This window comes from Mycteria americana, chromosome 3 (genome assembly GCF_035582795.1).
Source record: "Mycteria americana isolate JAX WOST 10 ecotype Jacksonville Zoo and Gardens chromosome 3, USCA_MyAme_1.0, whole genome shotgun sequence".
NCBI lineage: Eukaryota > Metazoa > Chordata > Aves > Ciconiiformes > Ciconiidae > Mycteria > Mycteria americana.
In genome coordinates this window covers 90,654,059-90,675,931 of record NC_134367.1, presented here as the reverse complement: position 1 = coordinate 90,675,931, position 21,873 = coordinate 90,654,059, and the positions used below count along the sequence as shown (strand labels likewise).

Sequence of the window (21,873 nt, the reverse complement as noted above, 5' to 3'; positions counted from 1 at the left end):
CAGACTGCTTTAAGTATTTGTACGGCGGTACTTTCTACTAAACAAATATTCCTGAAGCATCTAAAAACTGTTCTGTTTGTAAAGACCTCTGAGTAAAACACATCTGAATGCAGCTCTGCATTTCAGCATCTATGTATAGAGCAGCACATACATCTGTGGATATGCACACCTGACTGTGTGTGACTATATATAGCGCAGCATTATGACAGCATTAGCCCTCTCTGCACCAATTGACAGGGCAAGCATTCTGGTTTGTTATTTTTGTGACTACCATAATTAGTGATTTCCTGTGGATTTCATCGAAGTTCTTCATCTTGTTTCTGAGCCCACATCATTCCCTCAGATGGTTAGCTTGTTTTCACAGTTCAGAGCTTTCCCTACTGAAGCCAGCTGCACTTTACAAATTGCTCTCTCACAGCTACAAGATACCAGGAAACAGGGGTAACTTACTGTATTTATTTGCTTTTTTAAAGCAACTCTTTTTCATTCTATATGGACCACTAGTTCTATATAGACAAACCACATTTGGAGCAACTGTTTTATAATTCTAAAAATATGTCAAGGTTTTCCAGTTTGAAATTAATGCCGATAGCATTTGGATATTCTGTATCTGACAACAAAAACATAATATATAAGTGAATATTCACCAATCTAATGTTTGGAATATTTTCGTATCATCTAACTGGGTTACAAAGAAGGCAATTTCCTGGGAGACTTGACTGGTGCATTTGTCTGAGAAATTCCATAAATGTGCTGCCATGATTATTTTTCACTGCTTTTGACACTGATCTTGCATAGCAAATGCCCCCATTCAGGATTTTCAAGATCTGCAAGAAATACTTGCAAAAAGAGGAACTAATATGTCTATGGACAAAATGCTTTTCTTTTCCTTTTTTTTTTTTTTTTAGTTCATGCCCCCCCCCCCCCCCCCGTAAGAAAACTAAAAAAGAGTTAGGAGTTCAGGTTTGGTTTGGATAAAATCCTGAAATGTGGATGTGTCTGAATTACCTCATCGTCTCGGTTTGAGCCCTTAGCTGAACTTTGTCCTAAAATCTACCTCCAACAAAACAGTGAAAAGTTTAGTATAGGCTTAAAAAACATGGAATCAAAATTTATCTTGGTATGAATCCACTGAAAACAAAATATATATGTATATTATTAGTTATATGTAATTGACCTCTTGGAATTCACTTACCCCCCACTAGTTTAAAGAACGATCTCACAAATCCTTGCACCTGCTGGGTGGGTAGCCTCATTCACATATCATCCTACTGTACCGACTCTGAAATAAACACAAAGTTATTTCCCTAAATAAGTGTTTAGGGCTAACCTGCACATTTTGCTTATTAAAACTTTGTCTGTGAATACATCAGCCCACGGAAACAGAATCTCTTAAACCTGAATCACCAAGCACAGCACTCCCACAGCCTGATAAAGGCTCAGTTCCAACCCCCCCCGAGGTTAGCGGTAGGTGAGTTGACTGGGATGAACAGCAGCTCAAGTCCACAGAACGCATGTGAGCACCGGGCACCTGCAGGCCTATGTGCTGCTTTGTGAACATCAGCCCCACCACGCTTTCCCTCTGAGCTCTAAGAGCTGCCTACGGATTTCTGAACATGCAGCAGCCCAGGCTGCCAAACACTGGAAATCCCAGACTGTATATTGTAACTGCTGGCTTACCACTGCTGGTAAATCAGCCATAGCTCAGGCACAAAATTGCCTTATATGAGGTGGATTCAAAACACAACAAACCACACTTTCTCCTCTCCCTACCGTGGGCCTGCCAGTTGAAAGAGCTGAGCATCAAAACTGTATCTGAAACGGTGGAAGGTGCAGGAGTCCCCCTTCTTGAGAAAACAGCGTGCATTAAGTCCGCAGCATTTGACTGCATTTCTCCAGAGTTAATAACCAAGGTAATGACAGCGCACGCAGCCCCAGCTTCCAAGAGGCGGTTTGGGCTGACACGCTGATGTGCTGCAGTGCCAGCGCAAGGAAAAGCTGCTGACAGTGCTGCCTCTAACGCCCGTCCACCGGGACCTCGGTAGATGGCACTGTCACATCAACTGGGTCACAGGAAAGGAACAATGTACAGATTATATTTTCACCAATAATGTATGCTTTTCTTCAAATAATCTACCTTTTTTTTTTCTCTCTAGATGATATCTGGTTACATCTATTTGATTTTTCTGGGTAATAAACCAACTATTTAAAACGTATAAAATAGAACAGCTGACCACTGAGCAATTTGTTGACATCTTTTCAATTTGGTAGTATGGAGTAGGACTAAACAACATGTTTTCCCTTTATAAAGCCCTGGAAAAACAAAACGTTCATCACCTTTGATTAATTTTTTTTTAACATTGTGTATTATTTTAAAAAATAGTTGCGTAATTCTCTTTTCAGCTGTGAACTGCTCTGTTACATTTCAATAGCTTCTTTTTTTCTCTCTTTTCAGTCTTCTTTATTTCTGGGGTGGTTATGAGGGGGAGGGGAGGAAGGTCTCCCCTCCAAATTTTGAAAGTAATACCTTTAAAAAATCCTGTTCAATCTCTACGCATCTGGTCCAGCACTTACATTTTTATCTGTGTTTCCCATGTAGGCGAGATCAACACTGTTTTAAGATGACTTTACGCTTGCCAAATTCGTAATCTATCAAAGAATTGTAGCTCTCGGTGGGACCACAATCCCTTAGGGGAAAACAGTGTTAGCTAGTCCTGAATCAAGCTTATATTCTTGGCAAATTTCTCCTGTAGCTATTGTATTTTTTTTTTCTGCTAAATTGTATGAGAACCCTGGCACATCAGCCAGAAATTTTGTCCAGCATCTGGATTATATAGTCACCCACAGGAAATCTGATGGAGGGGCAACAGATTTTTGTTCTGTTGTGCAGTCCTGTTGGGATCACTGCCATCATGGTAGGTGGATTTAGACTAACTTCCCGTGACTTGATCTCTGCTGACATGCCGGGGCTTTTGCCTAAGAATCTGTAAACCATGCTGATTTTTCTTGGTAATCAAATGATTGCCTATTTTCTCCCTGTTCACCAGTGACTTGGCTTTGCATTTGGAACAATTTCTTAACAAAGCAATTGTTATTTTTGTGAGGGGAAAAAAAAAATGGCATTGATTTAAATTAACTCTTCATTTCCTCATATAGGAAAAATTAGGATACAGCCACATTCTGAGTATCAGCTAGAAGGATGCTGAATCTGCAGTAAAACTATCACCACCGGAGATCCCATCTGTATGCTGGGCAGCAGATCCACCAGCTTTTCTAGGAAATCTGTGGAATCTGGGTCAAGAATCTGCATATCAACAAATTGCTCCATTTCTCTAATATTACCCTTGCAGACACTCTGAATACTTGCAAAGCTGTAGTTTCCAGGATGGGGCTTTCCAGTACGAGGCTGAAGAGCAGCAAGATGATTACTCCTGCTCCCTCCCTCCCTCTCTCCTTTATTTCTTTCTTTATTTATTTTTCTTTCAATTTGTTTTAGCATTAAGTCTAAACTTTAAGAATGATGTAAAAATTGGAGACTTCAAACGGAATGTCTGCGATGCAGAATAGTCAGATGTTTTCTACAACACTGCAGGGCAAGGATGGTGATGTCAAGTGACCTAGAGAAGGGCTTGTGTGCTCAGAAGCTTGTATCTTTGGTGTAATCATTTTAATTGGTCTACTGCAAAATATCGCCTCACCACAAATTTTGCTTCATTGGTAGTTAATGGTGTACTTGCAGAATTTAAAATGCCTGAAGACAGGATTGTCATTTTAGCAAGGATTGTCGGTTTAGGCCTAAAAACGATCGCAAGAAGAGCTTATAAAATAATAAATTAAACCGCTTTGCAATTCTGTAGGTCTTGCCTTTGAAGACCCTTCACGAATGCTCATTTCAAACGGGTCGTCAGTAACGAGCGACGAGCACGGCCCGTTCTCAGCAGGAGCCCAACGCCGCCCTCGGAGCCCGCATTCAGGAGCCCGGAGCTACCCATGTGTGCCCACACGCGCCGAGATCGCAGGGGGCCGCTGAGCCTCGGTTCGTTTCCAAGCCGTCCTGAAACACTAAACGAGTTTTCAGGGGAAACCGCAAGCGACAGCTTTCCTCACGGCGAAAATCACGAGCCCCCTCCAGCCTCCGCTTGCGACACGGCGGCCCCGGGGGAGGAGGAGAGGAGGGAGGGGGGGCGGCGAGGGCCCGGGGTTGGTCCCCGGCAGCCCTCCTGCCGCTGCTGACGTGGTGCCAGGGACGAGGCTCGTTTCGGAGGGGAGACGAGCTGCCAGAGGCTGGCAGAGCTGCGGCTGCCACAGCCAGCGCCCGCTTCTGCTTCTGCTCCTGCAGCAGCCCCCATCCCTCCCTCCAGCGCTGCCCCTTCTCCCCCTCCTCCGCCGGCACCGGCCCTGGCTCTCCCCTTTCCATCCCCGGGCCTCGGAAAGGCGGAGGGAAGGGGGCCCGCGGGGAGAGCCGCCCGGCCGTGAGGGGAGAGGAGAGGGATGGCAGGGGCAGGCGGGGGCGAGGGGGCGGCGGCCGTTTCCCGCCTGCTCGGCGCACTGTGCCTCTCCGCCGTCGCCTGCTGTCACCTGGTGCACGGGAGGGAAACCGGAGCAGACTGGACCCTGGAGAAGGTGGGTCACGTTTGCGTTTCTCGGGCTCTTCTTGCCTCTCCACTTGGTTGCGGGGGCGGGTAGCACCTTCCCGGGAGGCAGGGAGCAGCAGCCGGGCGGTGGTACGTGCCCCCACGCACCCGCGCGGCGTGCCGGTCCCCGCCAGGAAACCTCGCGCATCCATCCTGACGGGATCCTGCCTTGGGCGCGAATGTGCCTTTCCGCTGTGGGTCACCGGCCCACCCTCAGCGCGGGAGCTCGGGGAGCGCAGGTGAGGGTGGGTAACATGGCTTCCCTCTCACCCCGAGCTGATGGCTGGAGAGAAGCAGCCTTCTTCACACGTTTGAAACGTTAGCGACGCCTTTCACGCCACCTGGGAACGGGCAGCCAGCACCATACGCCTTGTCAGGGGCAGTTAGTGAGTTCAAGAGGAAACCCAAACAGGGCAAGAGGGATCAAAATGCAAAATCACATTCCATTAACATTCTGTTACACTCCAATTTTCAACGTGATCACGGTGATTCAGAGGACAGTGTCTTAGTTTGAGAAAACAGCTCTTCCAGCAGTGATGCACATTTATCTAGGGAAAACAAGTAGGGATGGCAGTGGTAGCTACTGCATAATTGTTTTGAAAGGATGTAATATTCTAATATGTTGTAGAGCAATACTATATTGTTTTTAATTCAAAATGTTGCATGAACTAGTGAAAAAAGCAGTCTCAAGATGATGTTTAATGAAACAGCAATAAGCAGTAAACCCCTGATTTCTCTGTGCAACAACTCTTAGTGGTCAATTACGAAACACTAACATAGTTTCCTTGTGAAGAACCAAACCACGTGCAACATGGGAGAGCACACAACTGCAAATTTCATTCAATTAAAGGGTTCAGGGATTTCCAAACGGAAAATATACTTTCAGGGCCCATCCCCAGGTGTTTGTAGAAGAGCCGAACTCAAAGTTCAGCCAGAACTGACTGAACTCCACTAATCCAGTACACAGTTCTCTTCACCAATAGATCAGAGTCCAGGACAAACTGGCAAAATAAAGCTGCCCTCATATGTTTCCACTCACTTCCCATTAGTCATTCCCTTTCTCCTTGATTTTATTCACTCCCCATTCAAATAAGTGTTGATTTGGGTTTTTTTGGAAGAAAAAAAAAAAGAGAAACTGTCATTCTGTTCTATTAATTGTATCTTACTATATATATGATATCTATCTCATGTATAGACTGCATATCTGCAGTATAATACTTCTATAATATGCATAATACACGTATATATACATATATTAGAATATGTGAGGCTAAATCTTCAGTCATACTAGTCAACGTACAAGCGTATAGCCCCAGTGCTCCTTTTTTCAGCCCCTTGAGCCACACCAATACACTCTTTACGTCATTCCATTCCAGCTAGTCAATCTACTTGCCAATGATGTAAGTAGTATCATCTAACCACAGAACCATAGCATCTGAACTCCTCTGCCCCTGCAGACACTAACCAAGAACCACTTCCTTTTTCATCAAATTCTTGTCCCTGGACAATTTTTGTTCCTTCTCCCTAAAGGGATGTGTGGGCAGAAGTTGAAAGTTGCACAGCGTACAGACCTTCCCCCCTTCCCTCATTGAGGAGGAGGAATCAGGTCCTAAACTTAAGAGTTCTTAGAAGCTAACTTCCATTGGCACTAAGCTGAAATATACCAAAATCAGCAAGGTAAGCATGGGCTGCTTGTAGAAGTTGAAGTCTTGCAGTTTTATGCAGCTTAGTACAAAAGGTTTAGTGGTAGCCCTGTCATAAATACATTGTTCTGCCTCCCTGCTGTGGCCATGGAGGAAATAGAGATTGACCAACACTGTAATGAACGAGCCACCTACAGATCTCATTCTGCTTCTCTTTTATTTCATGACCACTTCTGTAATTCCTTTCACTTCCCAAATTTGAAGCTATCTCTGTTATTAGAAATGGGAATTTATTCCTCTCTTCTGAAGTGTTTTCATATATTTGTACTTCAGCAATAATAATGTTTCTTTGCAAAGTGATTCAATGACCACAATTACCAGGCATGCTCTACATTAGAACAGAGATGATTCCACATTCTAACTGCACCCTTCACTTGTTCAACTGAAGGTGTATTTTCTGAACTTCCTTAATTAAATTGTCCTCCTACACTCTTCTGAAGTGCATAGCTTTGGACTTTCTCCTCTTAGAGCCTGTTCCTCCTAAACAGAACAGCTCCCTGACAACATTTTCTCTTGTCTGTGCCTTTTCTACATTGGTGTAAATTCCACCATATTAAATGTTTAGTCTTTCAAAAGACAGTTTATGCATCTTCTACAATACAATTTCCAAATTTGTAAAAGTTCTTCTTTATATCAGATGAAATGTTATTTTTCTTTAACTCATGTCTAAATTTGCTAGCATTAAAAATGCTAACTGCACATCCTAAAATGTGGTGTCCTTGTAGTCTTAAAATGCAGCTTTAAACTTAAACACTATATTAAAATTGGCATCGTAGGATTCAGTGTCTTTGTGTCTCCCCTCTACTTAATTTCACTAAGTAAACTGAAGTGGAATTAGAGGAAGGTCCACACACAGATAAACAGCTAGCAAAAGAGAGAAGGGCAGAATTAAATGCTTACAATGAAGTCTAGAAAATATTTGTGCTTGCGCCTGCTTTGCTCAGCACACACATAAATGAAGTAGAAAAGATGACAAATAGTGAGGCAAAAAACATTTTTTAACAATATTTGTCAGTCAGGGTAATTAAGGTAACAGGTCATTATTACAGGACTGCAGAAGATCTCCAGGTCAGTACACTTTCTGGCCAGGTAATGAGTTTCAGCAGTCATTTCAGACAAATGTGAATTGACACACAGGAGTGAGCGGGAAAGGAAGGGCAATGATATTTTTATTTTTTGTTAATGTATATGATGATGCAGTTAGAGTAAATACATCTGTGAAAAAGTCAGTTCAATGCAGCAGCAGCCCAAAAGCAAGTCAGTTGTTAAACAGTTTTAAGAAAGGAAAATAATAAAATAGAAAATGCCATTATCCTGTACTATGGTGCACTCATGTTCCAGTTTCCCTCCCTCTCCTCATCTCAAAAAGAATGAGGTAGAGAGGGTACACTGAAGGACAGCAAGTCTGATCAATCATGTAAGGCAGTTCTGATCAAAGAACAAATAAACAGACCAGGAATTTTCAGTGAGAGGAGAGGAGGAGAGGGAAGCCTCTATGATATAAATAAGGAATAGATATGATAGGAGCATCCTATGATAGTGCCTAAAATAGGAATCTATAAAAACAGGAGTGGCTCAGGAAGTTCCTAAGGAGACAATTGCTAGAGTGTGGGTAGGTTCAAATCAGGTGCCCAAAGTGGCATTTGAGATGTCCTTGGGGATCCCACCTGGCATTCAGCTACCACTCCAGAGCAGCACAAGGCTCTTGCACATCTTTTGACATGCATTTGCCATGCCCATGAGGATGTCTCAAGTATTCTAGGCCACCTGAAATAGCTCTAAAGGTCCATATTTAGGCAATAGAAAAAAAAGCCACTTGGGAGGTAGCTAGAACTACTAGCTGTTGTGGCAGAAGACAAGCTGCCAATTCTGAGGTTAACCCATGTGTCACAAAGCTGACGTATACCCCAGCTAGCCCCAAATGAGCTGCGCTATGCTGTGTAGTCACACCAATACCACCACTGTGGGCAGAGCCCACAATGACACAGCTTCACTCTTTCTGGCACTGAGATAGCTTATGCATTTCTTTGCAGTACTGCACCTCATAATGTAGACACAACATAAAACTAAATATTATTACTACTAAAAACAAAGCTTCTGGTGTTTGTCTCAATGGAAACCTCATTTGAAGGTGGTATAGTTGCAGACATGACCGCATGTATGTAGAATTAAGATATTAGAAAAGAGAGAACCCAATCCCGGGTTGAGTTTTCAAAATTTTTAAAAAATTTTGAAATTAAAAAAAAATGTATCCCATGTTTTTAATACTAGTATGTTTACATGGAAATCAAAGATACAGAAGCCACAGAACTTAAAAATGTCAATAATTTTTGAGAAAAAAACTTTTACGATTACTTTTTGTTGTCAGTAAATCAAAATATCACAATGTATCCCATTTACTGTAATTCTGAAGAAAACTATGGTTAAAAAGGTCTAGTAATAGTTATAGCTATAGCAATCTTTCCCTTTTTCTCCTTTCTATAGTATTCTCACCAACCAAGAATTTTACATTCCAACACTATTCAAAAAGTTGCAGCAAACACAGATGTTTCTGAGATGTGGGAGAATGATTTGCGCCCTATCCTGATAGAAAGATACTCAGGATCACCAGGAAATTATATCGTACGACAGGTAAGACAACATTTCCTGAAAACCTCCAAGAACATCTATTATTTGTATTCTGGTAGCGCCTTTAGTGACCACTAAAGGGACAGACACATTCCTTTCATTCTGTAGGATGAACTCTGTCATTGTTCAAGTCTAGACTGCACAGAGCCTACATGACACAGCTTGCACTTTAGCTGACATTATTTCCCAGGGCTGCACAGCACAATGAAAAGACAATTAAGTTAAAAAGAATTATTTTAAAATTTATGTTTTAAATTAAAAAGCTCACCTCAGGTTTGGTACCCAAAGTACAACACAACAGTTGTCCTTTCCCTCACACTTGCAGGCTTTTGGTCACTGGTTCAAATCCCCTGGAACCCTACATGGGTATGAAATAAATGATACTCCGCTGCCCTTTTTCTGGAGAGGTCCTGTGCTGTTACACTCCCCTGTAGTGTTGCCTCAGACAGATGTATGAACATGAAACGGGATTGGGGGGCCCAAACGGTCAGGCAGATGAACTGGTCAACATGACAAAGTGCAGCACTGGTCCAAGTACCACGGTAGCTCCGCTGGCCCAAGCACAGCAGTGTGTGAATGCTGGGCTAACATATCCAGATTGCACCTGGCCCCAAGCCAGTAAAAGCTCCAGCACATTGATTTGAGCCACAAGGAGTTACCACACAACTGGGTTGCTGCCCTGTCGGCACCTCTGCTCTGCACTCACAGCATCTTCAGGACTGTGCGCCATGCTGGCTCTGGATTACATTAGCCAAACGGGAGACTAAACCAGTGGTACAGCTGAGTTTACCAGAAGACATTCACAACATCTCACTAGCCTTCATCTACCCTTTAGGCAGTGACTCAACAGCTCCAAGATAGCCCTAACTACAGGAAGTTTATTTGCCACTCTGCAATTGGTAGATGGGAAAAATGCAGCTTTTTTATGCTTTGTGTGTGTGTGTCTGCATGCGCGTATCTCTGTAGATTTAGTTCTGTGGTTTCTTTAGTGATATCCTGGAAGGCAGCCAAATGAAAGGGGAAAAAGTAAGAAAAACAAAAAAACAGCTGAGCCTAGGCTAGAAAACCACAAATCATGTTCAAAACAGGATCATCCTGTTACAAGGTAACAGCATGTACTAAAGTAGACCCCCACCAAAGGAAAAAAAAGAAGAGTCCTCCATTGTCAAAGCACAACGGAGTTTGAAATGGATGACATTTCTTTGTTAAGACACAGAAAAAGCACCAGACTCCTTTAAGGGAGAAGGCTAGTGCCAGTCATGGCTAGTGCACACTGGGAACTCCATCCAGGCTTAGATATTCCCCTTAATCAATAACAGACGTCCTTTGCTCTGCCTACAGATAGCAGATAGACCATACAATGCCATAAAAGCTTTCAGAGGGTGACCACAAACAAAATGGAAGTTTGTTGTAGCACTAAAATTTATGGCAATATTCCCACTGACTTCACTAAGAGCAGGACAAGTCTTCAAAGTCTATTTTCTTTTTTTCCCCTTAGAGGCTTTTCCTAATGTTTATTTAAAGAGAGAGGAATCTGCCTTGAAGAAGCACTCTAGGGACCCATAAAAATAAGTTTCTCAACAGAGATGGCCCTTTAAATAAGAGTTAGCCAGAACTCTGTACTAAGTATAACTGGGGTTGTTAGAGGTATTCTTTTTAGGTAGGAAGACGCCTAAAATGAATGATCTCTTTTATAGATTCACTGTCTTAATTTTTATCTTTACATGAGCTACACTTACAGGATTTCATTTTTAAAACATTGTTCTGAAATGTTTAAATCTTTCTTTAATTTACAGGGATCAGACTTTCTCTTACAGCCTTGTAAACAACTTATGTCACTTGAAAGGCAGATTTCTCATAGAAGCTAAAAAAACTAAAAAAAAAAGCAAAAACAAAAAAAAACACCAAAAAACCCAACCCCACACCAAACAAACACACACAAACACCCCAGCATTTTTTTTTATACTGCTGTGGCATGTATGCGTGGTAATTGTCAAAATAGCCACACCAAGTTCTCTGCAGCCAGTTTTGACTTTTAATTTAATGACACAACTGAGTGTAGATTTGAAGAGGTAAACATTAAAGCTCTCATTAAATCTGAAAAAACAACGGCCTGGAAACTTCAGAGATCAAGCTCTTAATGTGTCATATTAATGGGCAATCATTCAAAGCACCCTCAAACTCCAGAGACAAGACAAAAGGGAGAAATGAAAAGCAAGTGAGCCAGTCAGAGGCTAAAGTAGCAAAGATGTTGCTTGTTTTATATAGTGACACTACAGTTTTTGCTATAAAATTTATCTTTTAAAAATACCACGAACTTAGAGAAATAAACTTAAGTGCCACTATTAATTAGCTAATGACAGTTTGTCTGCAACATCTTTCTGAAGCAAGCAATATAAATCTGATTTTTTTTTTTTTTTTTTTTAATTGTAGCACATCAAGCGCCGTCTTCAAAGATTACAGGCTGGTTGGGAAATTGAAGAAGATACATTTCAGACATACACACCATATGGATATCAGACATTTTCAAATATTATCAGCACCCTTGACCCCTCTGCAAAACGCCATCTAGTGCTTGCTTGCCACTACGACTCAAAATTCTTTGGACAACAATGGCAGGAGAGAGTGTTTGTAGGAGCAACTGATTCAGCTGTGCCTTGTGCTATGATATTGGAGCTGGCACGTGCCTTGGATAACAAGCTTCAGTTAATCAAGGTAGTTTGCTTTTTCCATTTTCATTTGGTTTTGCAATAGCAATAGGCCTTAGGGCACTTCCATGTTCTCTCCGACAGCCTGCGTGTCTGATTCTCTGAATGCTGTGCCAAACTCCTATTGACTTAAAGAAGAACAGAACAGAGATCTGTATCTACTACTTTAGAGTACATTATCACATTAAAACTTCTTATGCAAAGGGTGGCTATCTAAAAATTATCTAATAAATATATACTATATAAAAATAACAATTTATACATTAATAATACATGCTTCATAGACACAGCAGCGAGATACCCTACTTTCTATCTGAAAGGCACAGAACCCTTACTCAAGCTCCTATAATATCCAGTAACATCTAGGGTCATTGACAAAGTTTTGTTGCTTTCTGAGTCTTGCATTTTTAAAATCTCTCAGTTGTATTCTGTTTTGGGAGATGGATGAACTAATTGCTGTACAGGCGAGTTACACTCATATCCCTCCATCCCTTAATGATTTCAAGTTTTTCCTCTTGTTTTCCTTTATCAATTTGAATAGTTTATTTATGAAACGAGGGATGGCTGAGTACAGGAAAACAGCCAAGTAATGGTATAGTATTATCAGTCTGTGTTACCTATGCTATGAAAATCCACTTCAAAGTGCTGCCATTGCTGGGCACAAAAATCTATTGATCCTATAAACTCATAGGATTAGAGATTCATGAGTGCCATCTACTGGTTCAGTGTTTACTATTTACAGAAGAATACTTCTCATACACTAACAGAGCTTTCACAGGAAAAGGTCTCTCAAATGCTTTACAAAGTGTCAGCAATACACTCAGCTCAGGTACTAAGATTACTTGTCAGCAGTTGTTTCCAGAAACTGATTTGATGCCTTCTGACATTAGAATATTTAAGAATTAGAAGATTAAGAATATGCCGATGTTTTTAGTCACAAAACAAAGCACTCCTGTAATACATATGCTTTCATTTAGAAGCTTCATTTAGAATAAATTTGCCTGATGGTTATTTACGGAACAACCTGCACACTGACTTGAAGACTGGAATTTTTTGCAAGTAATACATCATTTTTTGATTAAATTGTTTTATCATGTAAGATGACAGCATTTGACAAAAAGGCAATCTAATTACTTTGCGCAGGTTACCATTTGTACAGTCTGTTAAAATATACTTTGGGATCCATCTGCTTAATACATTAGCTATGACCTTTTTGCTCTGCTCATAGTAGCATAACAGACTTGTTATGTTTTCAGCCAAATCTATTTATACTTTGACTTGAAGCTGTGATTTTTATCTTGATGTTTCTCCAGTTATGTAGATTAAGTTTAAAATTAAAGGACAAAGAGATCTCTCTACATTATTCAGACCTGGGAATGTGCTAAACAGTAATAATAATAATTAGAAACAAAACTTTCTAAAATTCAAGTGGCATTAATACCGTTTCCTCCAGAATGTAATGCAAAATGACTGCTATCAAAAGAGCTCTGTCCTGTGCAAAGGACAAAGGGCAGCAAAGCATTGCCATTAGAGAAATCCATATATCGCTGTGAGTATAATCAATATCATCTTGCCTACGTGAGCAACATTTTATAGAAGTTTTCCACTACTGTTTATATTGGATCAGCTCCAGCTAGTTGGGAGTTGTAGCCCATACAGGACATGACTGTTGCCAGTGACCCCACCTTTTTAACCACATCATGCAATTTCACTTGAAGTAACATTAATTCATAGAGGGGTTAAAATATTTATGGCAACTGCCAAGACTACAGTTCCCAAAACTGTTCATATAGTGGAACCAAACTGGGTTTAGCCATGTTGTAGATTATTAGGAAACACTGCCAGTGCAAACAAGGCTTCAGTTAGTAAACAGAGAGAGAAAAAAGGCTCCTTCTACATTGGGAAGAAATTCGACACAGATGCCTCCTTTGTGACCTTAAATACATTAATCATATATATTCTCAGTTCTTACTACTGTGATATTTTTGGTTGTTGAAAGGGAAGGGCGTATCTACTCCACTCTCTGTGCTTTGGTTTTAGGGTAAAGTCACCTGGGTGGTTGCGAGTCCCCCTGAAGGAAAAGAAATGGTCATTCTTCTCATGACTGACTGCTCTTTGTCCCTCAAAGAACCTTCAACTTTAAAATACATAATTCACCTCCACTGATGCACAACGGTAGCAGAGATATTACTCCTTTGTGGCGCTATCAAGTAATAATATTAGCACTCACATCAGGTGTTGTTGCTAACATGTCTCCTCGTTATTTGAGATGATGTTTCCACTACCTGGTTTTGCAGACCTGTCTCAACATACTCAGCTCATGTCCACTAAAGTCAGAAATGAAACTTTTAACCAGAACCAAAGTGATACCAGACTGGAGAATGTGTCACTGTGCTAGATAAATAATAATGACTGATCACTACCACTGTTACACCATAACCTGTGTTTAACAGCCACAGGAAGGTTTGCATAGGGTACCTTGAAAATACACCCCTACTGATATTGCTTATATGACTACAGTATTTGTCCTTTATTTAATGTTCTGGCCAGAATCAGTTATGTTACTTTTAACTTCCTCCAACAGACCAGCTCAATGTCAAGACCAGACCTTTCACTTCAGCTCATTTTTTTTGATGGTGAAGAAGCCTTTGTCCGGTGGTCCTCTTCCGATTCCCTCTATGGCTCTCAACACTTAGCTCAAAAAATGGTATCTACTCCACATCCACCTGGTTCAACAACCACAAATCAGCTTCAGGGCATAGTAAGTGGCTTTCACCTCCCTAATGAGTAATAGTAAATTGCATTTTTTTAAATCTTTAATTAGTAAGTAATTGGCCAAATTCCCAAGAAACCACAAACCCCACCAAAGTTAAAGGAAGAAGCAGACTTGTGGAAATTTTATGAGATGTGATAAAATAGCAAGTTGGCAAAAGCTTTTCAGGTGAATCTGCTTAGATCTTCTCCATGCAAGTATGAGGAGGAGTCATAGAAAAAATCAAAATACACAAATGTATTAGAATATAAACTAGGATACCCACCTTCTTCAAGAGAGATAATTCAAAGTGATTAGGAAAGAGCACAGACATAGTATTGGTCTATGAAAAAATCTCCCCTAGCTCAGCACGAAGCTACAGCAAGCTCCGTTTCCCTTTGATTCCTACTAACATTCTGGTTGTCTGCTCCCTTCTCCCTCCTGCCTTCTAGTTTCCCTGCTCACTGCTGAGACACTTTTCTTCTGTCACCGTATCTTGTGACTCATAAAATGTCTTTCCCTTGACAGACTTTGTTGTTCTCCGGGGAAGAAACAATTTCCTCTTCTTTCTCCCCACCTACCATAGCTTTTCTTTTAAAGGGATAGAACACATGAACTGCAAACAAAGCAATGCAGTCTGCTTCAGCTTGATGAACAGAGAAATGGCCTACCATTTTCCTCCTCAGAAAGATGGCAAAATGCATCAGATTGGAATTGGGTTCTGCTAATGAGTTCTTCTCAGGCACCATGGTAGAAAAGTCAGATCTTTGGCCAGAGCTTTCAAAGACCTAGTAGTCATGGCCTATACAGGAACCAAGAAATTTCATTGCTGCTGCTGCTGTTGATGGTGTAAAGAATTCTGTATTAAAGATTCTTTCTTCTGTAGGACCTGCTTGTACTACTGGATTTAATTGGTGCACCAAACCCAGTCTTTCCCAATTACTTTTTAAACACTATTCGATGGTTTCAGAGGCTTCAAGCAATTGGTAAGAAGAGGGGTATGGGCTGTGACGAATTTGAAAATTTAGTGTGTAGTTTCTGAATGTATTAAGTCCTGTAAATCAGGCTTTTAGATTACTTTTCTGTTTTACAGTTATAATATTTAATAATGTAAATTTAAATTTGGTGCATCTTAAACCTGTACAAAGATTTTAATATTTAATTAATAAAATACCTGAGGAAGATTCCCAGACACTTGGAAGCCATGAAACAGATTCTATTACTGATTGTCATTCTGCGACTCTTGGGAACTGCTTCACTTCTGTGTTTTAGTTCTCACTTCTGTAAAATGACAGTAATAGCACCAATCTGGAGGTCTTCTAAGTACTAAACAAATGCAAAAGACAGTTACCAACTTCTTTTTCTTCTTTGATGGAAAAAGCTTCCATGTGAGAGGAAAAATAATTCAAATGTGCTAACAGGCCTCATCTTGTCCAAAAGTCGTAATAATCACTTTCATTGTGAATTACAGAGCAAGAGCTACACAACATGAATCTGTTGAAGAATCACTTTGTTGAAAGGCAGTATTTCCAGACTACTTTACATCGAGGCTTGGTTGAAGATGACCACGTTCCATTTTTATTAAGAGGTACCGGAAGCTCTTATATTTTAAAATATAAGTTCAGTAACAAATGCATCATTTAGTGAATGAGCAAGCACATTTGAGCCTGTTTTTCAAGCTTATTTGCCCCAACTTGAGGCTTCCAAATCCAACTTTACGCAGGCCAAGAGTCACAGCTTTGAAAAGCATACCCGAACAAAAGCACTGATAAAACATACCCATCGTCATTTTGCATGAGCACAACTCCAATGGCACAGAGATAATGGAAATTTCTGTCAGCAGTAGCGTCCTACAAAGATAAGCAACTCTGATCCGGTGGGATATCACTACATACCACACTAGCCAGCTAGTTACTATTTCTAGGAGCAGTGAAAAACTCAAGGGTCATATCTTCAAAGACTACAAAAATCTCTAAAGATCTGTTGTCAAAGTTACAGTAATGCTCACAATTACCTGTTTAAATTTGAAGGTACTGACTCCTGCAAAAACTCACATACTCAAATTAGACATCCTCATTCACTAAAGAGAATGGAGATTTCACAACTGTCAGCTTGAGGGGTGTGAAAGGTACACAAGAGTAGCCAGCAGAAATAGCAAATGACACAATATGCCTGAAATCCCTCCTGGAATTAGTCACAAACCTGAAACTGGGATTCCCTACCTAAGCATTTCTTCTGGCAGACACCTACACCACGGCCTCTGACTCTGCGTTCATTCTTTTCCTTTGGGATGCAATCAAAGAAAGGGAAAGCAGTTGTACTAGTGCTGCCACCTTGTCAAGCTACAGGTCAGTGATTAAAGCACTTGTCCAAGTTCAAGATGTGGATTTGATGTCCTTCTCGGTTCAAGCACTCAGCAGAGCATCTTCAAAACTAAAGTGGGCCAAAGAAGGGCAGTAGATATAGTAAACTCTTGTGGTTGAAGTTTTCCACTGTGCAGCAAGGACTACAAGAGTCACATTGCTAGAGAAGAGTTAAGCAAAAAGGAATGTAACACTATTTCAATGAAGAGGGTATCTACCTAGGAAACGAGGGAGGTGTTTTCATATCCAGCCCCTAATTTTACCATTGCTTATGCTCTGTTAACTACCAAGTAATATAAGATGTGCACACAGCTCTGGAAGGAGGCACAAGAGCAGCTACACTTCTCCACCCCCAAGTGAGTGCTCTCTTCACTGAGCTATGGTTACTGTCTCCTGCTCAATGGCTCTTCAGCTCCATGAATCTTTCATCTTTCACAGCAAAGCAGGGCCTGCGTCCAACAAAACCAACACAGCCACCATATGCACGTCCAGGGATATCAAAAATCCTACATAGGAGAACCTGATAGAGGAAAACAATGACCACACCTCAAAACCTTTTCTAACAACATGATTAACACCTAGTGAAGAAAATAGATTCCCCTTAGGGGTATGCAGCTGAAAAATGACATAGGAAAAGCAGTAAACCAGGAAAGAGGCTGGAGGAAAACAATGCTCCACCACTGCCTGCAAAAAGTGATCAGGAAGCACAAGTCTGATTTAATTCCTCTTTTACCTAAAAGCTGCAGTATGTATAGGTGGCTTGATGTATATATATATACATGCAGTGATACAGATCCTTTCAAGTGGAAGTTCTTTTATCTGAGCATAACGGTGCTTCTATTTTTACGGAGTAAAAATAGAGACACCCTATTTTGCCACTTATGGAGAGCACGAAAAACTGCTTAAAAAAAGTGCTCAATCTTAACACTGTCAGAAGAACATGGTAATCAGTTTAGGGTTTGGGGAGCTGCAGTAGCACCCTTCTGTAGCTCCTAAACACAGTACCAACAACTACAATGCAAAGGATCTCAAAAAACCCTCAACAAACAAAAAAACAAGTATCACAGAAAAACTACTAGCTACAGGTGCCTTAAAAAAAAAAAAAAAAAAGAGGGAAAAGTACTCAAAGGAAAGGAAGGTGCCCATTTCAGGAAATACACAATGAAATGGATGGGCTGCAGTCACAGACTTCAAAAAAAGAGAAGATAAAAGGAAGCTGCAGTGACACACACTCTTCTACGAAGTGAGCATATTGAGCAGTTACCTGACTCTATTGCTAAATGGCAACATATCAATTGGCTTAACAGAACTTCTCCAATATTTCTTCTCCAAATTTCACTTTCTTCCTTATAGGGGTTCCAGTGCTACATCTGATTCCATCCCCTTTTCCGGCAGTATGGCATACCATGGAGGACACAGAAGAAAACCTTGACAAAACCACTATCGACAATCTCAGCAAAATCCTGCAAGTGTTTGTACTGGAATATCTAAACCTGTGATAGACAAAATGGCAACAAATCATACTCCATTTTAAATACTGTTTGCCCACCTTCACATTTGCTATTTAATTGCATTGGACAGCACTAAAGCGAAGCAAAATATAATGATAGCTCTTGCTAGACTGATTGTTGATTCAGCTGTTCCTGACCCAATGTTCCATGTAGCCAAATAAGATAGCATTAAATAAGAATCAGTTATCAGTTTCAGCCTGGAAAGAATTTGATCTTTCCATGCCTTACCTCTGAATAAAAAAAAACCCAGAATTTTTCCACACTGTTATAACTGTCTTATGTCACATATTAAGATCCCAGGAGGGAATGCCTCCTGACTTCAGTGTTAGCTACAGTTTTTACAAGGCGTGACCAACTTGTGCAGTGTTCAGCAATGGAAATTTAGACCACATTATCAAAACAGGTCATACTAAAATACTAAAAAAATCATACTAACCCAAACTTGTACTTTGGGGTGAACTAAACCACCTCATCATGAAATGAGTTGCTAGACCTCCTGACACACAGAAGGGATTTTTGATCCTCCCTGCTTCCTCTCCTCCTTCCCCTACAAGGAAAGCCGCAAGGGCTCTTGTCTGCAGACAGCAGGTCACCAGGAAACAGAGAAATAACCCAAATTCAGTTTTCTCCCTGTTGTTTGTTGGATACTTTTTGATGGAGAAAGGTGGTGGGGAGTGATGCTAAGAGGAAGGTATGTGGGGGTTTCCATCATGTTTTGACTGCAACACAGGAGATATAAACAGAAGAGTAGTGGTGTGCACGAGCAACACCCCAGCACACACCACTAATTCATGTGAGAATCATTCACAATTTGACCCAAAATAAAAAAAAAAAAAACAAACCTGCTGTTTTTAATACAGATTACATCAGAAGTAATCCTGCTAGGAAAGCAATCACTTTAGAAACTACAGTTTTATATAAATATAATTTTAAATGCAAAGTGCTATCTATTAAAAGTAAAATAAGTATGAGAGTCAGAAGCAAGAAGACAGTTTAAGCACCGAGAAGTAAGGACAAGCCATAGCCTATATCAGAAAAAGATACTCACCAGTTTAACAACCCTGTGCTTTTACATTCCTTACTGGAATTATTCAATAAATTTAGTATAACACTCCAGCAAAAATCTAGCCTGGAATGAAATCAACAGAAGCAGCCAGAAGAACAGTATTCAAAAGCTACCTACAGAATTATGGTTTCCGCTGGTGAGAAAAAGATGAGAGCATTTGAAGGGGGGTGGGGTGGGAAATCAAGGTGGTAGAGGATGAACTGAGAAAAAAAACAAGCCAGTATTTTACTGCTGTGAACTTCTTCCATTAGAAAGTTCTGTCCTGGGCAAAGAGATTTAAAAAGGAAATAAGCTATGGAGTTGTAGGCTTGTCAGATTTGGCCTGTATTTTACCATTTTCCTAAAGCAAACTTTTCTGAACCTAAGACAACATTTACATACATATTTTAAAGTCGCAATAGAAATATGTATTTACAGCAATGCAAATTTGTAAAGTTTTACTATTACGGGACAGCCTGAAAAATTAAATTCAATCTGGTTTTGTTGCTCAAGATGAAACAAAAGCATTTTATGTTTTCCCATCACTTCAACATTTGTGAGAAATTTTTCTATTTTTGCATGCAACTTCTGAAATAGAATACAATGAAAATTCTAAAAATTGGACAGATGTGTTTATTTTCAGGTATTACTGCACATCTGTGTAACTACATCAAAGCTATTTGAACTCTTTGCTATCATATTCTCCTCTACTTCAGCCCATGAGAAAACATTCTAAACTACTAATTGAAATCTTCTGAAGTTTGAATACTCTGAGCAGTATAAAGCACCTACTGCACCCTCCTAAGTGGTGAAAAAAGGTAACAAAATGGCTATATACAGAAATATTAAACATCACTTTGTGTGGCTAATTTCATTTTTACAGGTGAACTCTTGTGGTACTTCATACTTTGCAGGGCCTCTGAAAAATGCTTTATGCATTTGCAGTGTGCCACTTTGCTGCTTCAATAACTTGAAAGTTAACTTAAAACAGGCTTCATTGTGAAATGTGGGATCAGAGGGTTGTTATAACTGGGAAAAGCCTAATTTTTTAAAATCTCTATTAGAGTTAGTTGAAACCATAATTTAACCATGTAATTTAAACCAAATCTCTGGCATGTAAATTTTGGCACCCACTTCTCACTGCCTGATCATGCAGTTCTCTTGAATTATGTTTGCTCAGTTCAAATAAATGAGATATAGGTTGGTGTAATATGAGTCAATGGTTCTCAAAACATGAAGAAAACATGAAGAGGCTTGCTCCCTTCCCCCCCCCGCTTGTTTTTTGTGGGTTTTTTGTTTTGGTGTGGGTTTTTTGGTACAGGAGGGCCATCTTTTAACTGGATGTGAGCCTTGGAAAGGCTTTACTTAAAGAGGGAAGGGTGATCATCTCAGCAATTTATATGATCATTCATTTAAAAAATAACTGCTGGAAGGAAAATTTACATCAGCCCAGTAACTGCCTGCATCCAAGAATCTAAGCTCCCAAAAACACAAGAACCTGAAGTAGTCAGTAAAGCAAAGACATGGTGCAAGGTGGGTTCTCACTGCTACTAAGGCAGAGGAGAACAGGCAGGTAGGAGAAAGTCTAGCCGTTTGATAAAATACCTAGAAAACAAAAATACAAGTTAAAAGACCAGTTACTGGTATCTCTTCCACTCCCAGCTTCCACACTGAATATCACTAAGTATCCCGATCTGCAGGATCTGGATATGCACAGTACAGATAATCACTTCAGAATTCAGACTTTACATTGAAAAAACTGTCCCTGGATAGTTTCTCTGTCCCTGTTGGATGGTGGCAGCAGGGGCCAGAAATCCACTAAGGGACTTCAACTAATCTGGTAATTACACAAATCAGCAGAATTGCTGCACAGGTTCTCTCCTTGAATAGGATTTGTCACATCTCAGTCAAGGGGGGGGGGGGGGGGGGAATCATCAATCTACCACCCACAGGAGGCTGTCACTGTCTTGTCAGAGTTCTCCTAAAGGTGTATGTGGTTGTTTTCTGGGTGAAGGGAACGCAGAACAGAATTAACTCAAGAGCCATTACTCAATAGGTAAAGCTGCAACCGCCCCCCTCCTCCCTCATATCACATTAGTTATTTGTATTGTAGTAGGCACTTTAGCTTCTTTTATATCAGGACAATGCAGTTTTTCACAAGAATCTTAAGCCTAAGTAATGGTACATGCCCCTCACATTCTCTAAAGCTTGATGCATTTACCTACAAGTGAAGTGATGCTATGCAATCACAGTTGGAACAAGTTAAGGGAGTAACAATGCCAAATCCTCTGGCAGACAGAAATGACAGTGAGCACCAGTCCTCTTTCTCCTCTAGCTGGGGCAGCATTCCTATCACCAGGAATGAAGACGATATACATTAGCAATTCTTATTCACCACATTTCAAAGAAACATTTAGATTGTGACCACCTAACAGCAAAACACAATTCGAAAAGACAAAATGCAGTAAAAATGCTTTCTGTAGAATTATTACAAAGACCCAGTCTACATTTGTAGCAGACCCAGCAAAA

The 21,873-nt window shown here is 40.5% G+C and overlaps 1 protein-coding gene across 1 annotated transcript; it reads left to right on the top strand.

Annotated features, from left to right (window-relative positions):
- Nucleotides 1-4,200: 4,200 nt before the first annotated feature.
- QPCT (glutaminyl-peptide cyclotransferase) lies at nt 4,201-19,968 on the top strand. Its single transcript, XM_075496072.1, has 7 exons — nt 4,201-4,623; nt 8,822-8,968; nt 11,399-11,680; nt 14,258-14,434; nt 15,312-15,411; nt 15,897-16,013; nt 18,142-19,968. Exons 1-7 carry the CDS (start codon nt 4,492-4,494, stop codon nt 18,285-18,287), a joined length of 1,101 nt encoding a protein of 366 aa, XP_075352187.1. The 5' UTR covers nt 4,201-4,491; the 3' UTR covers nt 18,288-19,968.
- The last annotated feature ends 1,905 nt before the right edge of the window (nt 19,969-21,873 follow it).